Genomic DNA, 20,165 nt, shown 5'->3' on the forward strand with positions numbered 1-20,165 from the left:
GACCCAAGGTGGCTACCCAACCCACCGGGGGCTGCTTATTGAAGCCTCCTCCCAGGATCTTTGTGTTTTGGGATCACCTCACGATTTTAAGCCATAAATCAGAGAATTTATATTTTTGGTCCTTGGTTGCCAGCCATTCCTCCCTCCCCTGCTAACTCCCACCTATCCACCCACTATCCGCCAATAGAATAAATATATTTGTTTAATAAATGTCCCTGTGGATGAGTGGATGGAGGAAAAGAGAGGAATGGAATGGAATGGAATGAACGAACTTGGAAGCCACAAAGACATCTGGAAACGCAGAAATTCTCATGAATTGCAAATTTATTGACTGAGGAGGCACTGGGGTTGGGGGGTAGTTGCACAGAAACCAGGGAGGGAAAACTGCAGAACAAGATGCAGCCCCAGAGCTCAATGGCTTCTTCTGGGTAGATGAAGACGTGAAGGATTGAGAAACCTCAGTGCAATATCATGAGAGCGCTAAGCCCATCGGCGCCCACGGAGAACACCTCCAGCTCCTTCGTCTCCGTGGCGTCCAGGGGGTCTTATTTGCTTGGCCAGGTAGGCGTCTGCTTCTGCTGGGTCTGATGGCAGACCGGGAAGCCCTGGCCATCCCCGGAGCCGCCCCCCGAGGAGCCGCCGCCACTGGAGTTCTTCCCACTGGAACCTCCTCCGCAGCCTCCGGAGCCGTCGCTCCCGGAGGAGCCCCCGCCGCCGCTGGAGCCGCCGCCGGAGCTGCCACCGCTCCCGGAGTGCTTGACTTTTCCACCGGAGCCGCCATCGGAACCACCGGAGCCGCCGCCGCCGGAGCTGCCGCCGCCGCCGGAGCTGCCACCGCTCCCGGAGTGCTTGACTTTTCCACCGGAGCCGCCATCGGAACCACCGGAGCCGCCGCCGCCGGAGCTGCCGCCGTCGCCGGAGCTGCCGCCGCCGCCGGAGGTTTTCCCGGAGCCCACTGGGGGTTGGGGGGTGGGCTGCTTTGTCTGGTGAGACATGTTTGGTTTAAGGAGGAACGGAACCCTGGAAGGAAAGCAGAGAGCATCACTGGACCAGCTGCAAGAAGATGTTGCGGCAGAGGCAGCTGCATCTACGGCAACGCCCGTCGTCCTCTGAGCAGCGCTGCCTGGGCCAGGCTCTCTCTGACTGGATCGGGAAGAGTGCTCAGCTGGGACTGCTAGGATTAGTGCTTTTAGAAAAAAGTTGTGTTTCCCCTGCGAAAGTCTCTACCAAGTTTTAAACAGCCCACTTAGCGGTGCCCATTTCTCTTTCTCTCCCAGCTCTGCTTCTGCCCTCTGCTGTGTGATCTTGGGGCGAGACCCACACGTTGCCTGTTTCCTCACTTCCTGTAAGATGAGATGGTTTGAGTATTTCACTTCTCAGTTCTCCTCTGATCCCAACACTGAGTTTCTGAGTGCAAATAGAAAATTACCACAAACCTCCACCTAGGGTGGGGGATTTTATCTATCCCTGGCACAACAGAGGGAGGTTTGTCTGAATGTCAGAGGGCTGTTGTACCCCATTCCTTGCAAAAGAGAATTAGTTCAAACTCTTGGTCTGTTCCACTGACCTCAGCCATGATCTCTGGCCAGTTATCAGAAAAGGCGGGCTCCCCCATGGTCCTGTCTGGAAACAGACGAAGGACCCCCATGGTCCTTTGGACCAGCATCTCTGACCAGAAGATATCAGCTTTGCTTACACCCAAGCTTGGTTGAGGGAACCCTAACTAGCAGAAAACTGTGTCCCAGCACCTCACAAGTCATTTCCCTCTCAGAACATCTTGTGTAAAACAGGCATTGGGTTCCTATGACTCCTAAAATCTTCCCCATCTGCAGCATTCTCTGAATCATTCTTCCTGTTCTCTGAGAATACATTCAGCCTCTCCTCCTTACAGGTTCACAAGTCCCATTCAGCCCATTCACAGGCTGCCTGGGATAATCTCTGCAGAATGCACCTCTGTGCTGGGCACAGGGCATGTCCCTTACAAGGGTGCCAGAGAGACAGGAGATAGTCTTGTTTTTGTGGTATTTACATTCTGGCCAGAAGATCAGAAACACCATCTGCACTGAAGCAGCTCAGCTCTCTTTCCTGTCTGAAGCCCCTCTAAACATGAATGCAGTTGGAAAGGCAGAGGTCCTGTAGGTCCCAAAGGGGAAAGAGGCCTTGCCTACCTGTCCCCTGGTCCACATAGCCCATGCAGGCCTGAGCAAGGCCAGCTGGGAAGATGAGAGCCAGTAGAACCCACACTTACCCAAAGCACCAGGAAGAGTGAGTGAGGAGAGGAGATGCTGGCTATGTGAGCTGCACTGGAGCTCCTGAGGTTTTATACTCTTGAGTCCTGACTCATCTATTGATCTGGACCAGCCTCTCATGTTTGGCCTCAGTTACATGATCTATGGCTGTCACCCCACCTCCCTGTGATTGCAGTCACAGGGTGACCCATTCATGAAGATTTTGGCATTCTTGAGATGGGAAGCCTCGTGTGTAACTGGCCCCTTCTCTGATGCAACTGTGAGGCAGGCTGGCCAGCAGGGACGGCCAGCCAGAGTGGACGGCGGACATTGTTTCCAAAACCAATGGCATGGGGTGCATGCCATAACCAGAGGGCTGTGCTTGAGGAATAGGTCTCAGACTCTTCAGGCAGCCTAAGAGAGTCACACTGGAGATCTTAGTCTTTGGTCCAAGGAGTAGGACTTTTCAAATCCCACTGTTTGGCTTCTGATCCTATTGCTTGGAACTTCTTAGGATTTTATTTATTTATTTAAAAAAATTTTTATTGGAGTATAGTTGATTTACAATGTTGTGTTAGTTTCAGGTGTACAGCAAAGTGACTCTATTATACAAATACATATATCGCCTCTTTTTTTAGATTCTTTTCCCATATAGGCCTTTAAAGAGTATTGAGTAGAGTTCTGGAACTTCTCAGAATTTTAGAGAGATCCTGTTTCTCCTTTACGAAAATTTTCTCCCCCAGGATTTCATGTGTGCTTCATTGGGACGTTCCTGTTGCTCCCAAGAGAGTGTGTGAGCCCCCAGCACCCAGTTCTGGGTTGTACACCATGGACAGTGCCATAAATAATTGGACACTGGTACCTACTTTGATTTATTCCTGAAGACAGTGAATGTCCCAAAATACTGATCTTCACTACTGACATTCTTTGCAGAGGAACAAGCTAAAGAGATCAACCATGTGGTCCTTCCCACCATGGCCCTTTGGCTCTGGGTTCCTGTTGTCTTGTGCAGTAACACTGACCTCAGCCTAAGAGGCAGCCTTGGAATGGAATGGACTTGAGATTAGGTGACTGGGTTTGGGTTCTCCCTATGCTACTTGCTAGCTGTGTCACCTGTGTCACCTTGGGCAAAGTCATAGCACCTTACCCAGTGCCTGCACACAGGAGGCACTTAGTAAGCATTTGCTGACTGTTGAATGAACAAAGTTTCTGATGCTCAGTTACCTTGTCTATCAAATAGTAATGGAATGGTAATACCTGTTTCACCAAAGCCACGAGGGAGTCCACAGATGGCTTGAGGCAAGCTCTTATCTAGGAAAATAACTCAAAAATTCCTGGTTGACCCTGGACCAGTAGCTTCAACTCTGTGTATGAAGAGCAGCATTTTTTAAAAAACATCTTTATTGGAGTATAATTGCTTTACAATGGTGTGTTAGTTTCTGCTTTATAACAAAGTGCATCAGTTATACATATACATATGTTCCCATATCTCTTCCCTCTTGCATCTCCCTCCCTCCCACCCTCCCTATCCCACCCTTCTAGGTGGTCACAAACCACCGAGCTGATCTCCCTGTGCTATGTGGCTGCTTCCCACTAGCTATCTATTTTACGTTTGGTAGTGTATATATGTCCATGCCGCTCTCTCACTTTGTCACAGCTTACCCTTCCCCCTCCCCATATCCTCAAGTCCATTCTCTAGTAGGTCTGTGTCTTTACTCCCGTCTTACCCCTAGGTTCTTCATGACCTTTTTTTTTTTTCTTAGATTCCATCTATATGTGTTAGCATACGGTATTTGTTTTTCTCTTTCTGACTTACTTCACTCTGTATGACAGACTCTAACTCAATCCACCTCACTACAAATACCTCCATTTCGTTTCTTTTTATGGCTGAGTAATATTCCATTGTATATATGTGCCACATCTTCTTTATCCATTCATCTGTTCATGGACACTTAGGTTGCTTCCATGTCCTGGTTATTGTAAATAGAGCTGCAATGAACATTTTGGTACATGACTCTTTTTGAATTATGGTTTTCTCAGGGTATATGCCCAGTAGTGGGATTGCTGGGTCGTATGGTAATTCTATTTTTAGTTTTTTAAGGAACCTCCATACTGTTCTCCATAGTGGCTGTATCAATTTACATTCCCACCAACAGTGCAAGAGTGTTCCCTTTTCTCCACACCCTCTCCAGCATTTATTGTTTGTAGATTTTTTGATGATGGCCATTCTGACCAGTGTGAGATGATATCTCATTGTAGTCTTGAGTTGCATTTCTTGAAAAGCAGCATTTTGCCCTCTTCTTTCATCACTGGAACTCAACTGCTATTGTTTCAGATACTACATTTGAAGTTAGTTCCACCCAGCTATGTATTGAAGTGACATACATAATAATAAATAATAATAAATTGATGGTTAATTATGGTGGAGTTTTAATGCTCCAAATGATCTGATTAGACTGTGGCCTTCAGACACTTGTGGAACTAGTTTTAGTTTGGACAGCATGAACCAAGGTGAACCCAGGAGGAACCCAGGTGCTCCCCTTCTGAGAGAATAGCCAGGAGGGAGAAGCCAGCATGTTTCAACTTGAAGCTGAGGCACCATGCAGATTTTGGAGGGAAACAGGCTCCAACTAGATGATTGTCATGGGTATAACAAAGAACAGTTTTATTTAGCTGGGTTCACTGGAGAAGTGGAGAAGATGTGGACCATGGTTCCCACACTAATCCCACACTAATGTTGGCCCATTACTGTGTGTACCCTAGTCCTTAGGAAAATGTAAGTAAAAGGATGTCAGCAGAGTGTTCATGAGAAAGAAAGTCTAATTCTGAAGTCACAGCCCTCCTACCTTTTTTTGGTGTGTGTTAAAACTTCATTTCTTTTAAAAGTGATGCTGACAAGATGTTGTAGTTGTTTCTTTCATGTCCCTACTTGTCAAAATGAGAATTTGGCTATCATATAATTTGGTTATCACATTTTTTTTGAGGGAGATGTGTTACTTCTCTATGAAATGCCAAAGTTTGGGAACCTCAAGGGCAGGTGACTCTGAAGAGCTAATAATCTTGAAATTGCCCATATTGGTTTGGAGGACTCATGTTCTTATAAGAAAGATATGATATATTCTTTCTTTCTATCAGACTTAATATCCTAATGCTTTATTCATTAATCCAGCCAACACCAGTGTACTGGGAAGTTTGCTAAGGATTATGGAGGAGAGTTTTCAGAGCTGTATATGGATCTCCCTGGTAGATTTGGGGGAGGGGTACTCCATGCCTACCTCTGCCACCCTATATGACATTTAATAAGGAAAATCTTCTAGCTAGTGCATCTACTTTGTTAACATATAGAAGAGGCTGATGCAACATGGTGTTGACAGCAGTGCTCGATCTTGTGGCTCTGAGTTAGCCTTGCCTGAGGTGTGAGTATGTGAACCTCGTTCTCCATTTTATCCCTCTCGTCCAGAAGTAGGGGGATATCTGTGTGAACAGTGGTTGATGATCACGTATTATCATATCAATGAGGAAATGATGAAAGTCTTTAGAATTATGACACTTAGGTATTTGGAGTTTTGCACGCCTTGGCATGTCAGATTTCTAAGACTTTTAGCCTTTAGATTCTTAAACTTGCATGTGTGCTTGCTAGCTCTTTGGAGTTCAGCAGCCTCACAAATTAGGTCATAGTTCCTGCCTATACCTGTATCCTTAGAGGGGAGGGCCCACAAAGCAAATCTTTCACAACTTGGCATTAGTAGGTATGCAGTAAATCTTGATGGAGAATTGAAGGGAATTCTTGAGACCCATTTACTAACAGCCCTGTAGGAGGTAGGACCTGGTCCCTGTCCCCAGGCAATCCCCAGTGTGAGGGGAGATCACAGCTCTTGAGCTGGGGGAGCCCCCAATCTGATAGAAACCTGTTCATCACAGTCTTTAAGTACCTAAAGTTTCACACATGCATTCTCATGACTGAGTACTGACAACCTACCTAACTGAGGGAAAAAGGGCAATGGATGGTTTGTAAAGAATAAAATGGACACAGGGCAGGGGTTTGTGAGCATTGGCAGGGCAGGTATAGAGCTTGCAAGCCCTTGGTGTCGTTTATATTCAATGGGAAAAGTTTTCTCTTAGAGTCGCAGCCCAGGAGGTGTCTCAGAGCCCCGGGCACCCCCTGGGCTGCCATTTGCCTTCTCTCTCCAGCTCTCCTGGGTCAGCAGTCTCTGATTGTTACTTAGAGGTCTGGGAGAAGGACAGCTCTACGGTGACTCCCAGCTGCTGGAATTCCTTCTCCAGGAAGCTTCCCTGGGTTCATCCCAACCACCGGTTCCATCTTTCTCGCCAATTTCCCTTTCCAAGGCCTTAAGGAATGATTGTACTGTTACAGCCTGCTAATGACACAACCAGCGGCCTTGTCCCCTTTATCAAGTTACAACAGACAAACCTTGAGACCAGGGTCCCCTTTAGTTCTTTAGTCTGCATCTTACGGTTTAAAGAGTTTATAGCTCCCTGGGGCCTTCTCAGGACATGTTGACTCTTGAGATGAGTCTCTTTCGTGTGCTCCTGGAGCTCATCCTTGCAGGGAGGAGGAGGACCACAGTTGAGTTGTTCCGCATTCCCGAAGAGCTTATAGCTGCTTGCGGGGTGAGCTGTGCTCCTAGGGACTTCCTGTCTGGACAGACGCGGGTTTATAGACCACTGTCATTTACATGTCTTGTTTATTTCTCACAACAGTCCTGTGTGCTTGGGGATATGTTATTTTCATTTCCCAGGTGAGGAAGCAGCTCACAGAGGCCAACACAATTGCTCAAATTCCCAAAGCCAGGATTTGGACTCCTCAGTTCTTTTGATTCTAAATCTTGTGTTCTTTCCAAGCACTACATACCTCTTCTTTTTGGATCAATATGGGCAGAATTAAGGGATAACTCCCCCAGTCAGGCTCAGGTTTGTGCCCTCTGGGAGGCAGGGGACACAGGTTGCTCTCAGCAATGGCGCTTCCAGCTCCTCAGGGACACTTGTATGCATTGGTGGACGGCAGGAGCTGGGAGGACAGTAGAGATCATCCAATCAGCTTCTGTCATTTGTAGAGGTAGATGACAAACCCAAAGTCCAGAGAGGTTAACCTACTTCCCAAGGCCACACAGCAGGGCCAAGACTAGAACCTGGGTCTCTGGCCTCCCAGCTCAGTACTCCTACTGCAGATCCAGGTTGGGAGTTTCTGCTTTCTCCTGACAAAAGTACCTCCAGGTGTTGGCAGTGAGACCAGAGAGTCGTTAAAACGACAGTAAAAGTATTTCAGAGCTGAGTAGACATGCTCAAGGAAGCTGCTGGGCCTGGGCATTTTAGCCTCTGGGCCTGGAAGTTAACTACTGATGTCATGAGGTCCTTTCACAGGTGGGCAGCTGCTTTGTAGCCTGAGGGCTCAGGGCCTACTTCCTCGGCTCACACATAAACTTTATTAGCAGGGAGGAGCAGTGAGCAGCATTTGTGGGCCCCAGCCCTGCTCTGAGATAAGCAATGACACTTGATCCTTCTCAGAACTTTTGTGCATGGTGGTAGTTGGAGGTCCAAGAATGCTGGCTCCTTGACCACCCTCTCCACTGATGTCTGTGGGTGGATAATCCAGGTTGTTTTAGCAGAATCCCAAGTCAAAAAGAATCTGGAAGTCAACATGACACAGAGGAAAAAGCAAAAGCATTTCAAATCCATAGCCTTGTAGGCTCTTTGGCCTAGAGCTTTAACTGCAGTTTTTCAGGTGTGTGCTGCTTTAGGTGACTGCGCCAATGCACTTCGTTCCTGGGGGTTAATGAAAAGCAAGGCAAGGTAAGTGCTCTCTTCACTTTGGTTTTGAATCCTATTTGGTACCTATGTGCTACTTTCAGGAATTGCCTGGGTTGCAGTGGGCTTTGTGTGTGACTTCTCTCTTACCCACAAACTATTCATAGGATTTACTACTGAATATCAGAATCTGGATCCAGTCTCTGAATTGGCCAGTAAACCTTGTTCTTCAGACTTGCTGGTTACTCTTAATTTTTACTCATTCTTCCAACCATACTCTTTATTTCATAGCTGAACCTGTTGAAATTAGGTGGATGACTTGGGGCAAATTTTCCCACTGCCTAAAGAGTGGAAATGATCACAGTTTGGTTGGTGGGTCTCTAGTGACTTCTTTGTTTGGTTCCATCCATGTGCTCAGAGAATCCCAAGGTGAGAGACTATGAACCATTGTTCACATCTATGTAGGTTCCCAGGGCCTTTCCTTCTGGGCTATGAGCACCATCCAGGCAAGATGGGATCCTCCTAAACCTCCAAATCCCCATCTAACTCAGGGCTGGGCCTCAGCCTGAATATTTGATAAATATTTGTTGATCAGCCAAGGAGGTGATCCCAGGGCATATATAACTTGATTTATTTTTCCATGGAAAGTAGTTTATCTAAATTGGCGATGGCAAACTGCTCTCCCTTGCCATCCCCCATCTTCCGTCCAAGGCACCTGATTCTCCCATTGTTTCTTGTTTCTTATTTTTCAGAATATGCCTTGGATCATGAATTCCAGAGATCTTGACCACCTATGGTCCAGTGGTAGCTTTTTGGCTGGGCCTGAAGCAGCTCCAGGAGAGCTGTGAGGTTTGCCAGTTTCTGATCTGTTCTGAAGGGTAGGGATCAGAATCTTTTCCGAGGGGTCAGGGAGGACCTGTGCTCTAAACTTGGACCAACTGCCAATGACCTGTGAGTTTGGGCAAGGCACTGTCCCCCCAGACCTCTGTTTCTTCACCCGTAAGGTCAATCTGACTTACTCCTGTCCTGGTTTCCTTTTGCCCACCCCGCCCCCCCCCCCCCCGCCCCCACGCTCCATTCCCAGAGCCCCTCTCTGGACAGAGAGGAGGGAAAGATGAGGGGCGTCAGAGGCAGTGATAGGGAAAAACCTAGATGGAATGACAAGAATCATGGGTCTCTTGGAAAAGAGCATAGAAACTCTCATATCTCCCTGGGTGCCAGCCTCAGGCTCAAATCAGAGGCATTTTGGGAACTTCCCCGCCCAAGAGCCTTTCCCCACCTGAGCTGACTGTGGAGGAAGAGGGAGGAGTACAGCAGGAGGGCAGGGTGAGGAAAGTTGGCCTGTATTATGAGTAACCTTTGCAGCTTATCATTACCCAGGGTGGGTATAATTGCACGGAATTAAGAAGGGCATGTGGACAGCCTGTGTTGCTTTAGATCCTCCTGCAATTAATATTTATCCGTTTGAGTCTTAGAGGAGGGATTAATTGGCTCCTGAACTATCCTTGGCAGTGAATCCCCTGGTGGTGGAACTGTCCTTACTACCCTCTAGTGAGTCATTCTGCTGTAAAATGCAAAGAAAAAAAAAAAAGTAGCCTCACTACAAATAATTTGAAAAACAAAGCAAAGAAAAACAGTCACCTATAATTCCAGTATTCAAATACAACTGGTGTTAAAGTTTTGGTGAGTATTTTATCTGGCTCTTTTTTCTTTTCATTTATCCTTCTCTTTCATATAAATTCTCAGGTTTGGGTGCTGATTTTCCATATGACTTTGTCATCATGCACATACCCCCTTGTCCCTCCATGGTCTCTTAACCACTAGTTTTAGTCTCTGTGCTCCACTGTCCATTCTGAGTCTTACCACTTAGACCTTCCAGCTGTGCTGGAACCTCTGTGCCCTCGAGACCTCATTACTGAATTTCTTTGGGTCTTGGTTGTCTCCCTGATGGACTGCTGGCTGGGACTTTGTATGCAGGATGGCTGCACAGTAGTGGAGGAGAAAGTTTTTGTTACGTGAGGACACCCCCCTCAACCTTTACTTCTCGTCTCCCCTGACTCTCCTTGTGCAGGATCTAGTGCCTCAGTTCCCCTAGACTCTGTCTAACTCCACAATACCATTGTTTTCCTCCAGATGTTTTCATCTTGTCTCTTTCAATGCCATCTTCTCTTCACAGACTTTTGGGCCACCATTCCCTTGGGAATGTGTGGTTGGAAGCAACATCTTTTCATTTGTGTGTGAGAGGGTTTGCAGAAGGGGCAGAGAAGGAGTACACAGTTTAGTTGGGCATTTGGAAAAGAAGTCACTCAAGATGCTTGAGTGTAATGGGAGCTGAGTGCCCGAGGGGCAAGGGGACGTGGAGAAAAGAAGTGGTTGGAAAATTTTTCTTGAAAGAGGTAAGTTTTGAGTTAGGATTGGGAAACAGTGAAAACTGTAGATAGGTTTCTCCAGATTTAGGCTTTGGCTCTGGCACTGCCTTCACATGTATGTGTATGTGTATACATGGGATGTGTGTACATATGTGTATGTCTATGTGTGTTTATGCATGTGATGTGTGTACATAAGTCCGTGTATGTGTGCATGTGTCTGTCTCCTCTCCTCATGCCTGACTCTTTCTTGGAGAACCTGTTCCCTCTCTCCTGGGAAGGCAGACAGGATTGTGGGCACTCCTCCCTGGCCCTGGGATTGCTCTCGACCCTCACTTGTCAGCCAGCCCTTGGTGTCCACAACAACTGTATTGTCTGTGGAACTGACCCACATCATTCATCATGACCTGTGTCTCTAGCCATGGCAGTGGATTTGCCCTAGTATGTCATTCTTCTGCTAAAAATCTTCAGTGTCCCCACATCAGGATGAAGCCCAGATTTCTTAGTTCAAAGGGCCTTTTGTGGGTCAGTTTCTGCCCACCTCTGACTATTGCCCTAGAGAGGCATTTTGCTCCAGACAAACTCAATGACCTCCTCCCCTGCTGAGCCAGGCTGTGTTTAATGCTTTTGTGTTTTTTCCTGTGCTTTCCCCTGCATCTGTGAATGCCCCCTTTCCTCCATTTGTCAAACTTTTATTTTCCTTTCAACACTCTGTCAGACATCACCCCTCCAGGAAAACTTCCCCGGCACCCCAGTCTGATGGAGAGAGCACTTCACTTGCAGGACGGTCATCCTGTCTCCCACTAGACTGAGGTCTCCTTGGAGGGGGTGTCAGGTCTTGTTCACTGTTCTGTACCTCAAGCATTCAGCACAATGCCTGGCACAGCCCACAGCGAATGCATGTAGAATGGACGGATGAATGAATGAACTGCTCCCCATCTGCCCACTCCTGGAATTGTCAGTGGCCTGGATAGTAGTTGTTTTAGCCTGGGTGGGGAGGGTATTAATTCTTCGTCTTATTTTCACCTCCCCAACAAGATTGTTTGGTCCTGGAGGGTAGGGATGGCACTGTAGCTCTTAGTAAACCTGGAGCCCATGGACACATCAGGCCCTGAGTCAGTGTTTATTGAAAAGAGAAGAAAAAAAAGAAAGAATGAAGTAGAGAATGGAGGGAAGGAGAGAGAGAAGGAACTGAAGGATTTTTTCAGGATTTATAACAATGCTGGTTTGAGTCTGGTCAGAATGTCTTTCTCTCCCTACCCAAGTCTGGGTTCTCTGATCTAATTCTGGTAACTCCAGGAAATTATAAGGCCTGTTTGGCCCACAAAGACGAAGAGAATTCAGATTATATTTTTAGAAGTTTTAGGGCTTCCCTGGTGGTGCAGTGGTTAGGAATCCGCCTGCCAATGCAGGGAACACGGGTTCAGTCCCTGGTTGGGGAAGATCCCACATGCCGCAGAGCAACTAAGCCCGTGCGCCACAACTACTGAGCCTGCACTCTAGAGCCTGTGCGCCACAACTACTGAGCCTGTGCGCCTAGAGCCCGTGCTCTGCAACAAGTGAAGCCACTGCAATGAGAAGCCCACTCACCGCAACAAAGAGTAGCCCCTACTCACCGCAACTAGAGAAAGCCTGCGCGCAGCAATGAAGACCCAATGCAGCCAAAAATAAATAAAATAAATAAATTAAAAAAAAAAGAAGTTTTAAACTGGATGTCAGAACAGGCTTTTGAATTATTGATGTGATTTCATTATCAACATGATTACTACATATTAACCTACTAATTGTTAATATCTGATTAAATTATTCATGTATTTAATTGCTCTCTATGATTCATTAGGACAATTTACTCCTCATAATCCCCACTGTATCTTATATAGATTACAGAAGAGTTATATAAAGTGAGGTGTGTTCGCTACTGGTGAATCACATACCCTCCTTATTTTAATAGCTATGCACTACTTTTTTTCCTGTTAGGAAAATATTGAAGTTTGTGCTAGACTGTGTGTTTGGAGCCTGAGTTCTTTCCTTACTAGTCTTGGAATTTGGGGCAAGTCACTTGACCTTACCTTAAAACAAGGTATAAAATAATACCAACCTCACAATTATTGGGTTAGCATATGAGAAAACCAAATTCCAACCCTGGACAATGAATGAACATTTTTATTTTTAAATTTAAAAAAAAATAAAAAATATTTTTATTGGAGTATAGTTGATTTACAATGCTGTGTTATTTTCAGGTGTACAGCAAAGTGAATCTGTTATACATATGCATATATCCACTCTTTTTTTAAGATTCTTTTCCCATATAGGTCATTACAGAGTATTGAGTAGAGTTCCCTGTGCACTTTTATTTTTTTAAATTAAAAATTTTTTCTTTAGATCTTTATATAATACCTAGTATTTTATATAAATCTATAGGGGATTCTTTCATTCACAGCTAGACATATATCTCCAGTTTCTGAATTTCAATGTCCCTGCAGTCAATGCTACATTCCACTTGGAATTATCTTCCTCCAGGAAATATGAGAATGAACATTTTTAATTGGGAGAAAGGATTAGGAAATGAAATCTGGGAATATAAACCACTCGTTTGAGCACTTGTGAAGGAAGAGCAAAAGAGAAGAGATACTTTCCCCCCCCATCCCTCATTTTTTAAAAAAACAATGAGCTGTTTATATTTTAAGACTGTGGAAAGAAGTAGAAAATATTTATTACACAGGTGTAAATATACAACTGGGTGATAATTTGCAAAGAGAGTGAAGAAAATACTATTCAAATGTTACTTCTGACTTTCAAAAAGATCTTAATGAGCTTAATATTTTCACTCATTTGCTAATTTGGATAGATTGTCAAAGTAAAATTTTATTTTAATCATCTCTTCATGCCTTGAATAGAATGCAAAGGTGATATTATCATAACATTTGATATATTTTCCAGAACTGTTTATAGCTATGCGCTACTTTTAATGTGTATTAGAACAAACACCTCCGATTTATGACTTTTATGGATATTATTGCTTAGGATGAGGAAAAAGAAAGTGCTATACGGTCATACACCTTTTCAAATAAATTTGGCTAAGTAAACAGTGACTTGACCTAGAGAAAAGTATTAATAATACAGATGATGCATGGATATGGGAAAATCTATGAAGGAGGTCTGTGAATTATTAAGGTTTTGGAAACCCTAGATTATAACATGGACCCTGCTATCTCCATTTGGGGGGTTCCAAACGTCCTCCTGGGTTATACAGACTGTGCTGTAGGAGTCCTGCCCCCATGTTCAGTTAAGGGCAGGAGGAAGGGTCAGAAGTGTGAGGGCAGGTCCACCTCTCTCCCTGCTGAAGCAGATCCCTGGACCTGAGGGAGATGCAGACTCAGGAGGGGCTGTCTTGGAGGCAAGCCAGAGACACACCGTGAAGTAGGCTGCGTGTCCTCTGAGCCCCTAGTCCTACTGTTAGTGCCCCAGCCTCTTCCTTTCTGCCTCCAACTCATTCTTGAAAATGATCCCTGCGTTGTGAGGAGACTCTGGGGACTGTGAGGAGATGTGAGGCAGCAGACCGGTTTTATCACTCGCTAGCTGTGGGGCCACACGTATTGTGACTGAACCTTTCTGAGCCTATGTCCTTGTGTGAAAATGGGTTTGATTTGCCTATGTTTTGAGGGTGTTGTGGGGATTAAACACGATCTACTATTTGGAAAAGCTATTGGAAAATGGTAGGTGTTTGATTAAATACTGAATTCAAGGAAAGATTGTACAATTCATTTAAATCAGAGTGTAGACATTCGATAGTAATTCAAAGTGGGTCTTCATCGGGGGCACGCAGTTTATTAGGGTCAGAATTATAGTAGAAAGGTTGAAGCTCTTACAGTGAAATGTCAGGTGTCATTGAGGGGATGAGAGTGGAAAAGTGAACAGGGGAAATCTTTCAGGGACAGATTTTCTCCAGTGGGTTTGCCTTCCCTACGGCCCATGTTGGATTGGAGGTCTGACTAGCCTGTCCCTTTGTCCAGTTCTCTCCCATGTTCTTCTCTGAGTCACTCATTCAGTACTTAACACTATTATTTCCAATCATAGCAACTACTGTTTGTTGAGCACATGCTGTGTGACAAACGCTATGCTGAATACTCTAGTGTTTCTTAATTTAAACCTCACCACACCCCGGGGACTATTATCCACATTCTACAGATGACTAAAGTGAAGTCTGAGGGCCACAAATTCCAAGCATCTCCTAAAATTATTACTCTTTCTTTTTATTCTTCCTCTTATTCTCTCAAAAGTCTGATTATCTGTTCCCTATTAGGTACAATCACCTTGGTTATGATTAACACATTAACATTATGTGTTAATGTCTGTCTCCCTTGCAGGACTAAGAACTCCTTGAGGGTAGAACTGAAACTTACTGATCACTGAACCTCCAGTACTTACCCCAGTGTCTGTCATGTAGTGGTGCCCTGTAAAGGTGGGTTAAACAAAATAAGGGGAAACATCATAACCAAGGTGATTGTACCTAATAGGGAACAGATAATCAGACTTTTGAGAGAATAAGAGGAAGAATAAAAAGAAAGAGTAATAATTTTAGGAGATGCTTGGAATTTGTGGCCCTAAGAGGATGTTATTATTCATTGGAAGATGAGTTTGTCCTGGTGAGTAGGTCATCCAGCTCTGGTTGGGAGCCCTTAGTGGCACCACTACCATCAACATCATTATCATCACCACTTAAAACTTGGTTACAGACAAGAGATATTGATGCCACACTTCATCCCAAGTCTTGCTCAGAAGTATCAGATCTTGGAAACCCAATTAAATCCAGAGGAAGGCACCAGAAAGAGGCGAGAGCAGGGTGACATGAATTGCTGTTCCTTATGCCTAAACCCCCAATGAATCAAATGTGAGACAATTAAGTTGCTTCAGATGGAATTAACCTGGTTCAAGTCCAACTTAATTGTTGTCTTTGCTGGAATGAGTCTCAGCAATGCCAGTGAGTTCCAGAGATGCCATGGCTGTTGTGGTTGCTCTGTTTGGACAGGCTGCTACAGGCACAGTGATTTGTTTTTCTTTAAAATATATTGTTTCTGATTTCCAAGCCTAATTGCTCACCTTGCTATCTGTGGCAGAACAGTCCGAGTGCCCCTCTGCAGGGCTCAGTGTCTGTGGGGGTGTTGGACAGGTGTGGCTAGCAGGGCCTGGCCACCACCACTGGAACATGGCCTCGCACTCCTTCTTGTTGACTTCTCCACATGGGAAATGACAACTAGCAGGACTAGGCTTTCACAGGTCTGGCCAAGGTTTGCCCAGGGTCGGTTAAGAGAGACTCTAAAGGCCTACCTTGGCAGACTTACCTTATTCTCTTCCCATTCTTCTTTCTCTCAGAAGCACACAGGAAATTGCCATCATGGACAAACACAAAATGGAATAGACATGGGAAGCTGAGATCCAGAACAAACTGCTGTGGCTGGGGAGGGGTGAGGAAAGTCCTAGAGACCACCCTGCCTGGGAAGTATCATCCTATTTGCTCCTCTCATTCTGGCTCATGTACCCTTCCCTCTGCTTATCCTGGCCAAAGGCAGCAGCAGAAATGGGGGAGGGGCTTTGGTCTTAGTAGACAGGTAATCAGCCCTACATCTAGAGTTGCTTTTTGCAATGTGCCTAGTTTCAGTTCAACACCCCTATTTTCATGATCTCCAGCCCCACTGCCACCATGTCTACATTGCCATTCCTTTCAATACTACATCAAATGCCAAATACTATATGTTATCATCTGCTACAACAGCATCGTCATTACCCCACTACTACCACTGCAACCTCTGCTCATTCTCACCATCACCACTACCACCTCCACCAGCTCTATCACTTCTATCACCTTCACCACTATCATGAACACCAGCACAATTATAAGCACTACCACTGCCATCTCCACTAATTCTCACCATCACTACCATCTCTGCCACCTCTATCACCTTCATCATACCCACTGTCACCACCTCCACTGCCACCACCACGATCACATCTACCACCTTAAGCACTACTACCACTGTCATCACCACCAGCACCTCCACTACCATCATTACCACCACTACTGTTACCACAATTCATTCTCTTCTTACCACCACTGCCACCACCAACACTACTGCTTCTCATTCTCACCAGCACCATGACTAGCATGGAGAACAAAAGACTTAGGGCTTGCTGAAGAGCCATCTTCAAAGGATTAAAAGGCTACAGAAGAATAAAGTTCTTAGTAGGGGCAAAGAAGCTAGAGTTGGAAAAATGGACAGAATTAAAGGAATTATAGTGACATTTAGGTAAATGTAAGCAATGTGTTTCATGGACCTAGGGGAGACAAGAGAGGTGAGAAGTTTGAAGATAAAATCTGGAATTTGATGAGTAATTTGGAGCATGTTGAGTTTACTTACCTAAGGTGATGACCAGTCACTCACTGATGTTTGGATCCCTGCTATAGAATACCTTAAGAGTGGCAATCTAAGGTATATATCTTCAACTGTTTTAGTATTTGGGAGGTGATTTAATCCTGAAGCATCTGGTTTCTTCTGGCTATTTTTATAAGTTTCTGATTATTCCACAATACTGGAATGCATTATCTTTTAAAAATTTAAGACACTTTAGATCAGGGTGATATTCTTCCTGGTCATCCCTCCCAATCCTTGTTCCTAAATCCATGTTGCCTTTGCACAGGCAACCAGTGTTATAATTTGGTATGATTTTTTTTGGTAGATCATTTTCTTGCCATTATGTACATATTTAGAAACAATATAGTAGTATATGTACATTTTACATGAATACCATGTGTCTTATGTGTCTTTCTGCCCCTTACTTTTTTTTTTCCCACTCAACAATAGATTAGTGCAATTGTTAAGAGGATGAACTCTGGAGCCAGACTGCCTGGCTTCAGTTCACAGATTTGTCACTTGCTATTTGCATGATCTAAATTATTAAACTCCCCTAGTCTCCAGTTTCCCCCTTTGTTAACTGGGACTATAGCATACCTATACCCATACAGTTCTTGTGAGGATTAAATGAGTTAATTTACGTAAGCACTTAGAACAGTACCTCAACCATACTGTTGACAGGTAAAAAGTCATATTATTGCTTGCCGGTATTCCTTAGTAATTTATAGGTTGGATCTGCCACAGTCTATTTAACCATTCCTAAATGGATGGACATAGAGATTACTCCAATTTTCATGATTGCAAACATGGCTTCCATGCATGTTTTCATATATGCCTACTTATACACATGAATGATAGTTTCTCAAAGGTAGAGAAGTCAAATTGCTGCATTTATCATTTTATTTTATTTTATTTTTAACATCTTTATTGGAGTTTAATTGCGTTACAATGGTGTGTTAGTTTCTGCTTTATAACAAAGTGAATCAGCTATACATATACATATATCCCCATATCTCCTCCCTGTTGCGTGCATTTGTCATTTTAAAGGCTTTATTAGAAAAACATAATTATAATGAGTTGATAGCTGCCTCCTGTTCCCCCCACCTGTTGGTTTTAGTTCTCCTCCCTTTGACAGCCTGAGCCACACTGCAGCGCTGAAGTGATAGACCCCAGTGGTTAGGACTAATAACCTCAGGTTCAGATTAACTTTGGGGGTGGGGTGGGGTCACATTTTTGGGAGGCATACTAAATATTTATGTATAATAACTCATTTAATCATTATGATGCAGGTACCCTGACTATCCCCATTTTACCCCTGAGGAAATGGAGGCAAAAACAAGCAATGCCATTACTCTGGGTTGCACAACTATAAGTGGTAGATCCTTTATACAGGTATGAATGTTGAGTCCTTAGTCCATGTAAACGTCTTAGTATTCTGCTCAGCACATAGAAAACATTCAGTAAGTGTTAGCATTATTCTAGGGTTGATTGGTATATTATTAGGGCTCCAGAATTATTATTTACTGTTACCCTTACTGTCCTCAGATTGTGATGGAGCTCATCTCTGGGGCATTTCTTTCATTTGTCTTAACAAAATGATAGGAAATTGTGGTTTCAAGCCTTGGCTGACCAATCTCTCTGATTCTACTCTATAGCCACAGACCACATACTTACCCTTGGAGGGCACCTGCTGAAATTAACACCCTCTGCTCTGTGTTTGCCCACAAAGAAGATAAATGCAAATATAGTTAAATGCAAATGTGGGTACATATAAAATCTCATTGCTGGTGGATGGGGAGTTGACTTATGCTGGATGCCCAGGAAAGAGATGAATGAGGGGAACACTGTACCTGGGACTTGAGGAGAGGTCAGCTGGTTTGAGATGTCAGAGTAGAGGTGGACTAGAAAAGGACTTTCCTTCTGACCCAGAAAATTGTGCTGAACCAAGAAGGAAATGGCATTCACTCTCTCATTGAACATTTACTCTGGAGTAGAATACGGAGATACAGAGATGTAGAAGACACAGCCCCTCCAGGAGCTCGCATGGAAGCACGGAAGACAGATGCGTAGATGAATGATTGCAGTACAGGGTGATACACAAGGACACCCTCTAGAGGCTGCACTAGAGGCGCATAGAGTGGTGGGGTCTTCCTAGAGCTCAGATCCTTCAGAATATGTCAGAGGGACAAAAGAGTGGAGGAGGAATTCAAGACAGAGGGAAGGGCATGTGCAAAGGTGTGGGTGTAAGACAGCAGGGCACGTGCAAGTCATCCTGGGTTTGGAAGGACGGCGCGATGGTGCATGCGCGGAGTGAAGGGTGAGGCACCACTGGGTTGCATCACGGAGGGGGCTGAAAGCCATGTAGAGGAGAATTGACTTTTATCTTAATTTTATTAGCGAAGTTATTTCTTCAAATATTGGCATCCAGAGGAAAAGCTGAGTTGCCTGGAGGTGGGAGCGGGCTTGCTGGAGAGAAAGCACAGTGGGAACAGTTCCAGGCAGGGGCTGGCAGTGGCCCCGGAAAATGTTAGAAGGTGGACCTTGCCATGATGACCGCGTTTGACTGGCTCCCTTGTCATGTGGAACAAACAAATAAATTGTTGAAAACCTTTGCCCTGACCAGTAGTCACAGAGTTCTTTCATTTAATCTTTTCTTAAAGAATAATTTTATTTATTTATTTATTGGGCTGTGTTGGGTCTTCGTTACTGTGCGCGGACTTTCTCCAGTTGCAGCGAGCAGGGGCTACTCTTCATTGCGGTGCGCGGGCTTCTCATTGCAGTGGTTTCTCTTGCTGCAGAGCATGGACCCCAGAGTGTGTGGGCTTCAGTAGTTGTGGCTCATGGGCTCTAGAGCGCAGGCTCAGTAGTTGTGGTGCACAGGCTTAGCTGCTCCGTGGCATGTGGGATCTTCCCAGATCAGGGCTTGAACCCATGTCCCCTGCACTGGCAGGTGGATTCTTAACCACTGCGCCATCAGGGAAGCACTTATTTAATCTTTAAATTAGCTTGTGATTTTGGCGTTGTTGTTACGACCATGGGGCAGCTGAGTAAATGCAGGCTCAGCAAGGCTGAGGAAGTTGCTTCAAACCACACAAGTGTGTGAGTGCTAGAGTGTTCATTTGGAGCCCTGCACCATCCAGGGCTCCCTGGCCGTCCTCAGAGGCCAGGAGAAGTGAGAGCAGAGTCTATTATGCCGCGTTCTCCGATGGAGCGTCACTTTATGTAGCTGTGGGGGGCAGTTATGCCCGGGGACGACTAGTTCTGTGGTAAAACGGCCCCATGGGGCCCCATTTGGTGTCCGAGGCGATGACCAGATGCCCTGCTAAGGAGGAGGGGTGTGGGGAGACCCAGAAATCCTGCATAGCCTCTAGGCGGTTCCCCTTCTCCCCAGGGCC

The 20,165-nt window shown here is 45.1% G+C and overlaps 1 protein-coding gene across 2 annotated transcripts; it reads right to left on the reverse strand.

Moving 5' to 3' along the window:
• Nucleotides 1–306: 306 nt before the first annotated feature.
• LORICRIN (loricrin cornified envelope precursor protein) lies at nucleotides 307–2,330 on the reverse strand. Of its 2 annotated transcripts, none has more exons than XM_082391946.1 (2): nucleotides 2,249–2,330; nucleotides 307–1,020 (listed from the first exon to the last, which is right to left on the reverse strand). In XM_082391946.1, the coding sequence occupies exon 2, from the start codon at nucleotides 993–995 to the stop codon at nucleotides 546–548; it is 450 nt and encodes a 149-aa protein (XP_082248072.1). In that variant the 5' UTR covers nucleotides 996–1,020; nucleotides 2,249–2,330; the 3' UTR covers nucleotides 307–545. The 2 variants fall into 2 exon arrangements, with proteins under 2 accessions (XP_082248072.1, XP_082248073.1); XM_082391947.1 differs by lacking the exon at nucleotides 2,249–2,330 and adding an exon at nucleotides 1,228–1,351.
• Between the last annotated feature and the right edge of the window lie 17,835 nt (nucleotides 2,331–20,165).

This window comes from Balaenoptera borealis (genome assembly GCF_965194805.1).
Source record: "Balaenoptera borealis genome assembly, chromosome: 1".
Lineage (NCBI taxonomy): Eukaryota > Metazoa > Chordata > Mammalia > Artiodactyla > Balaenopteridae > Balaenoptera > Balaenoptera borealis.

Excerpts from the sequence above, each read along its gene's own strand:
- LORICRIN (XM_082391946.1), bottom strand. The coding sequence starts at position 995 with ATGTCTCACCAGACAAAGCAGCCCACCCCCCAACCCCCAGTGGGCTCC.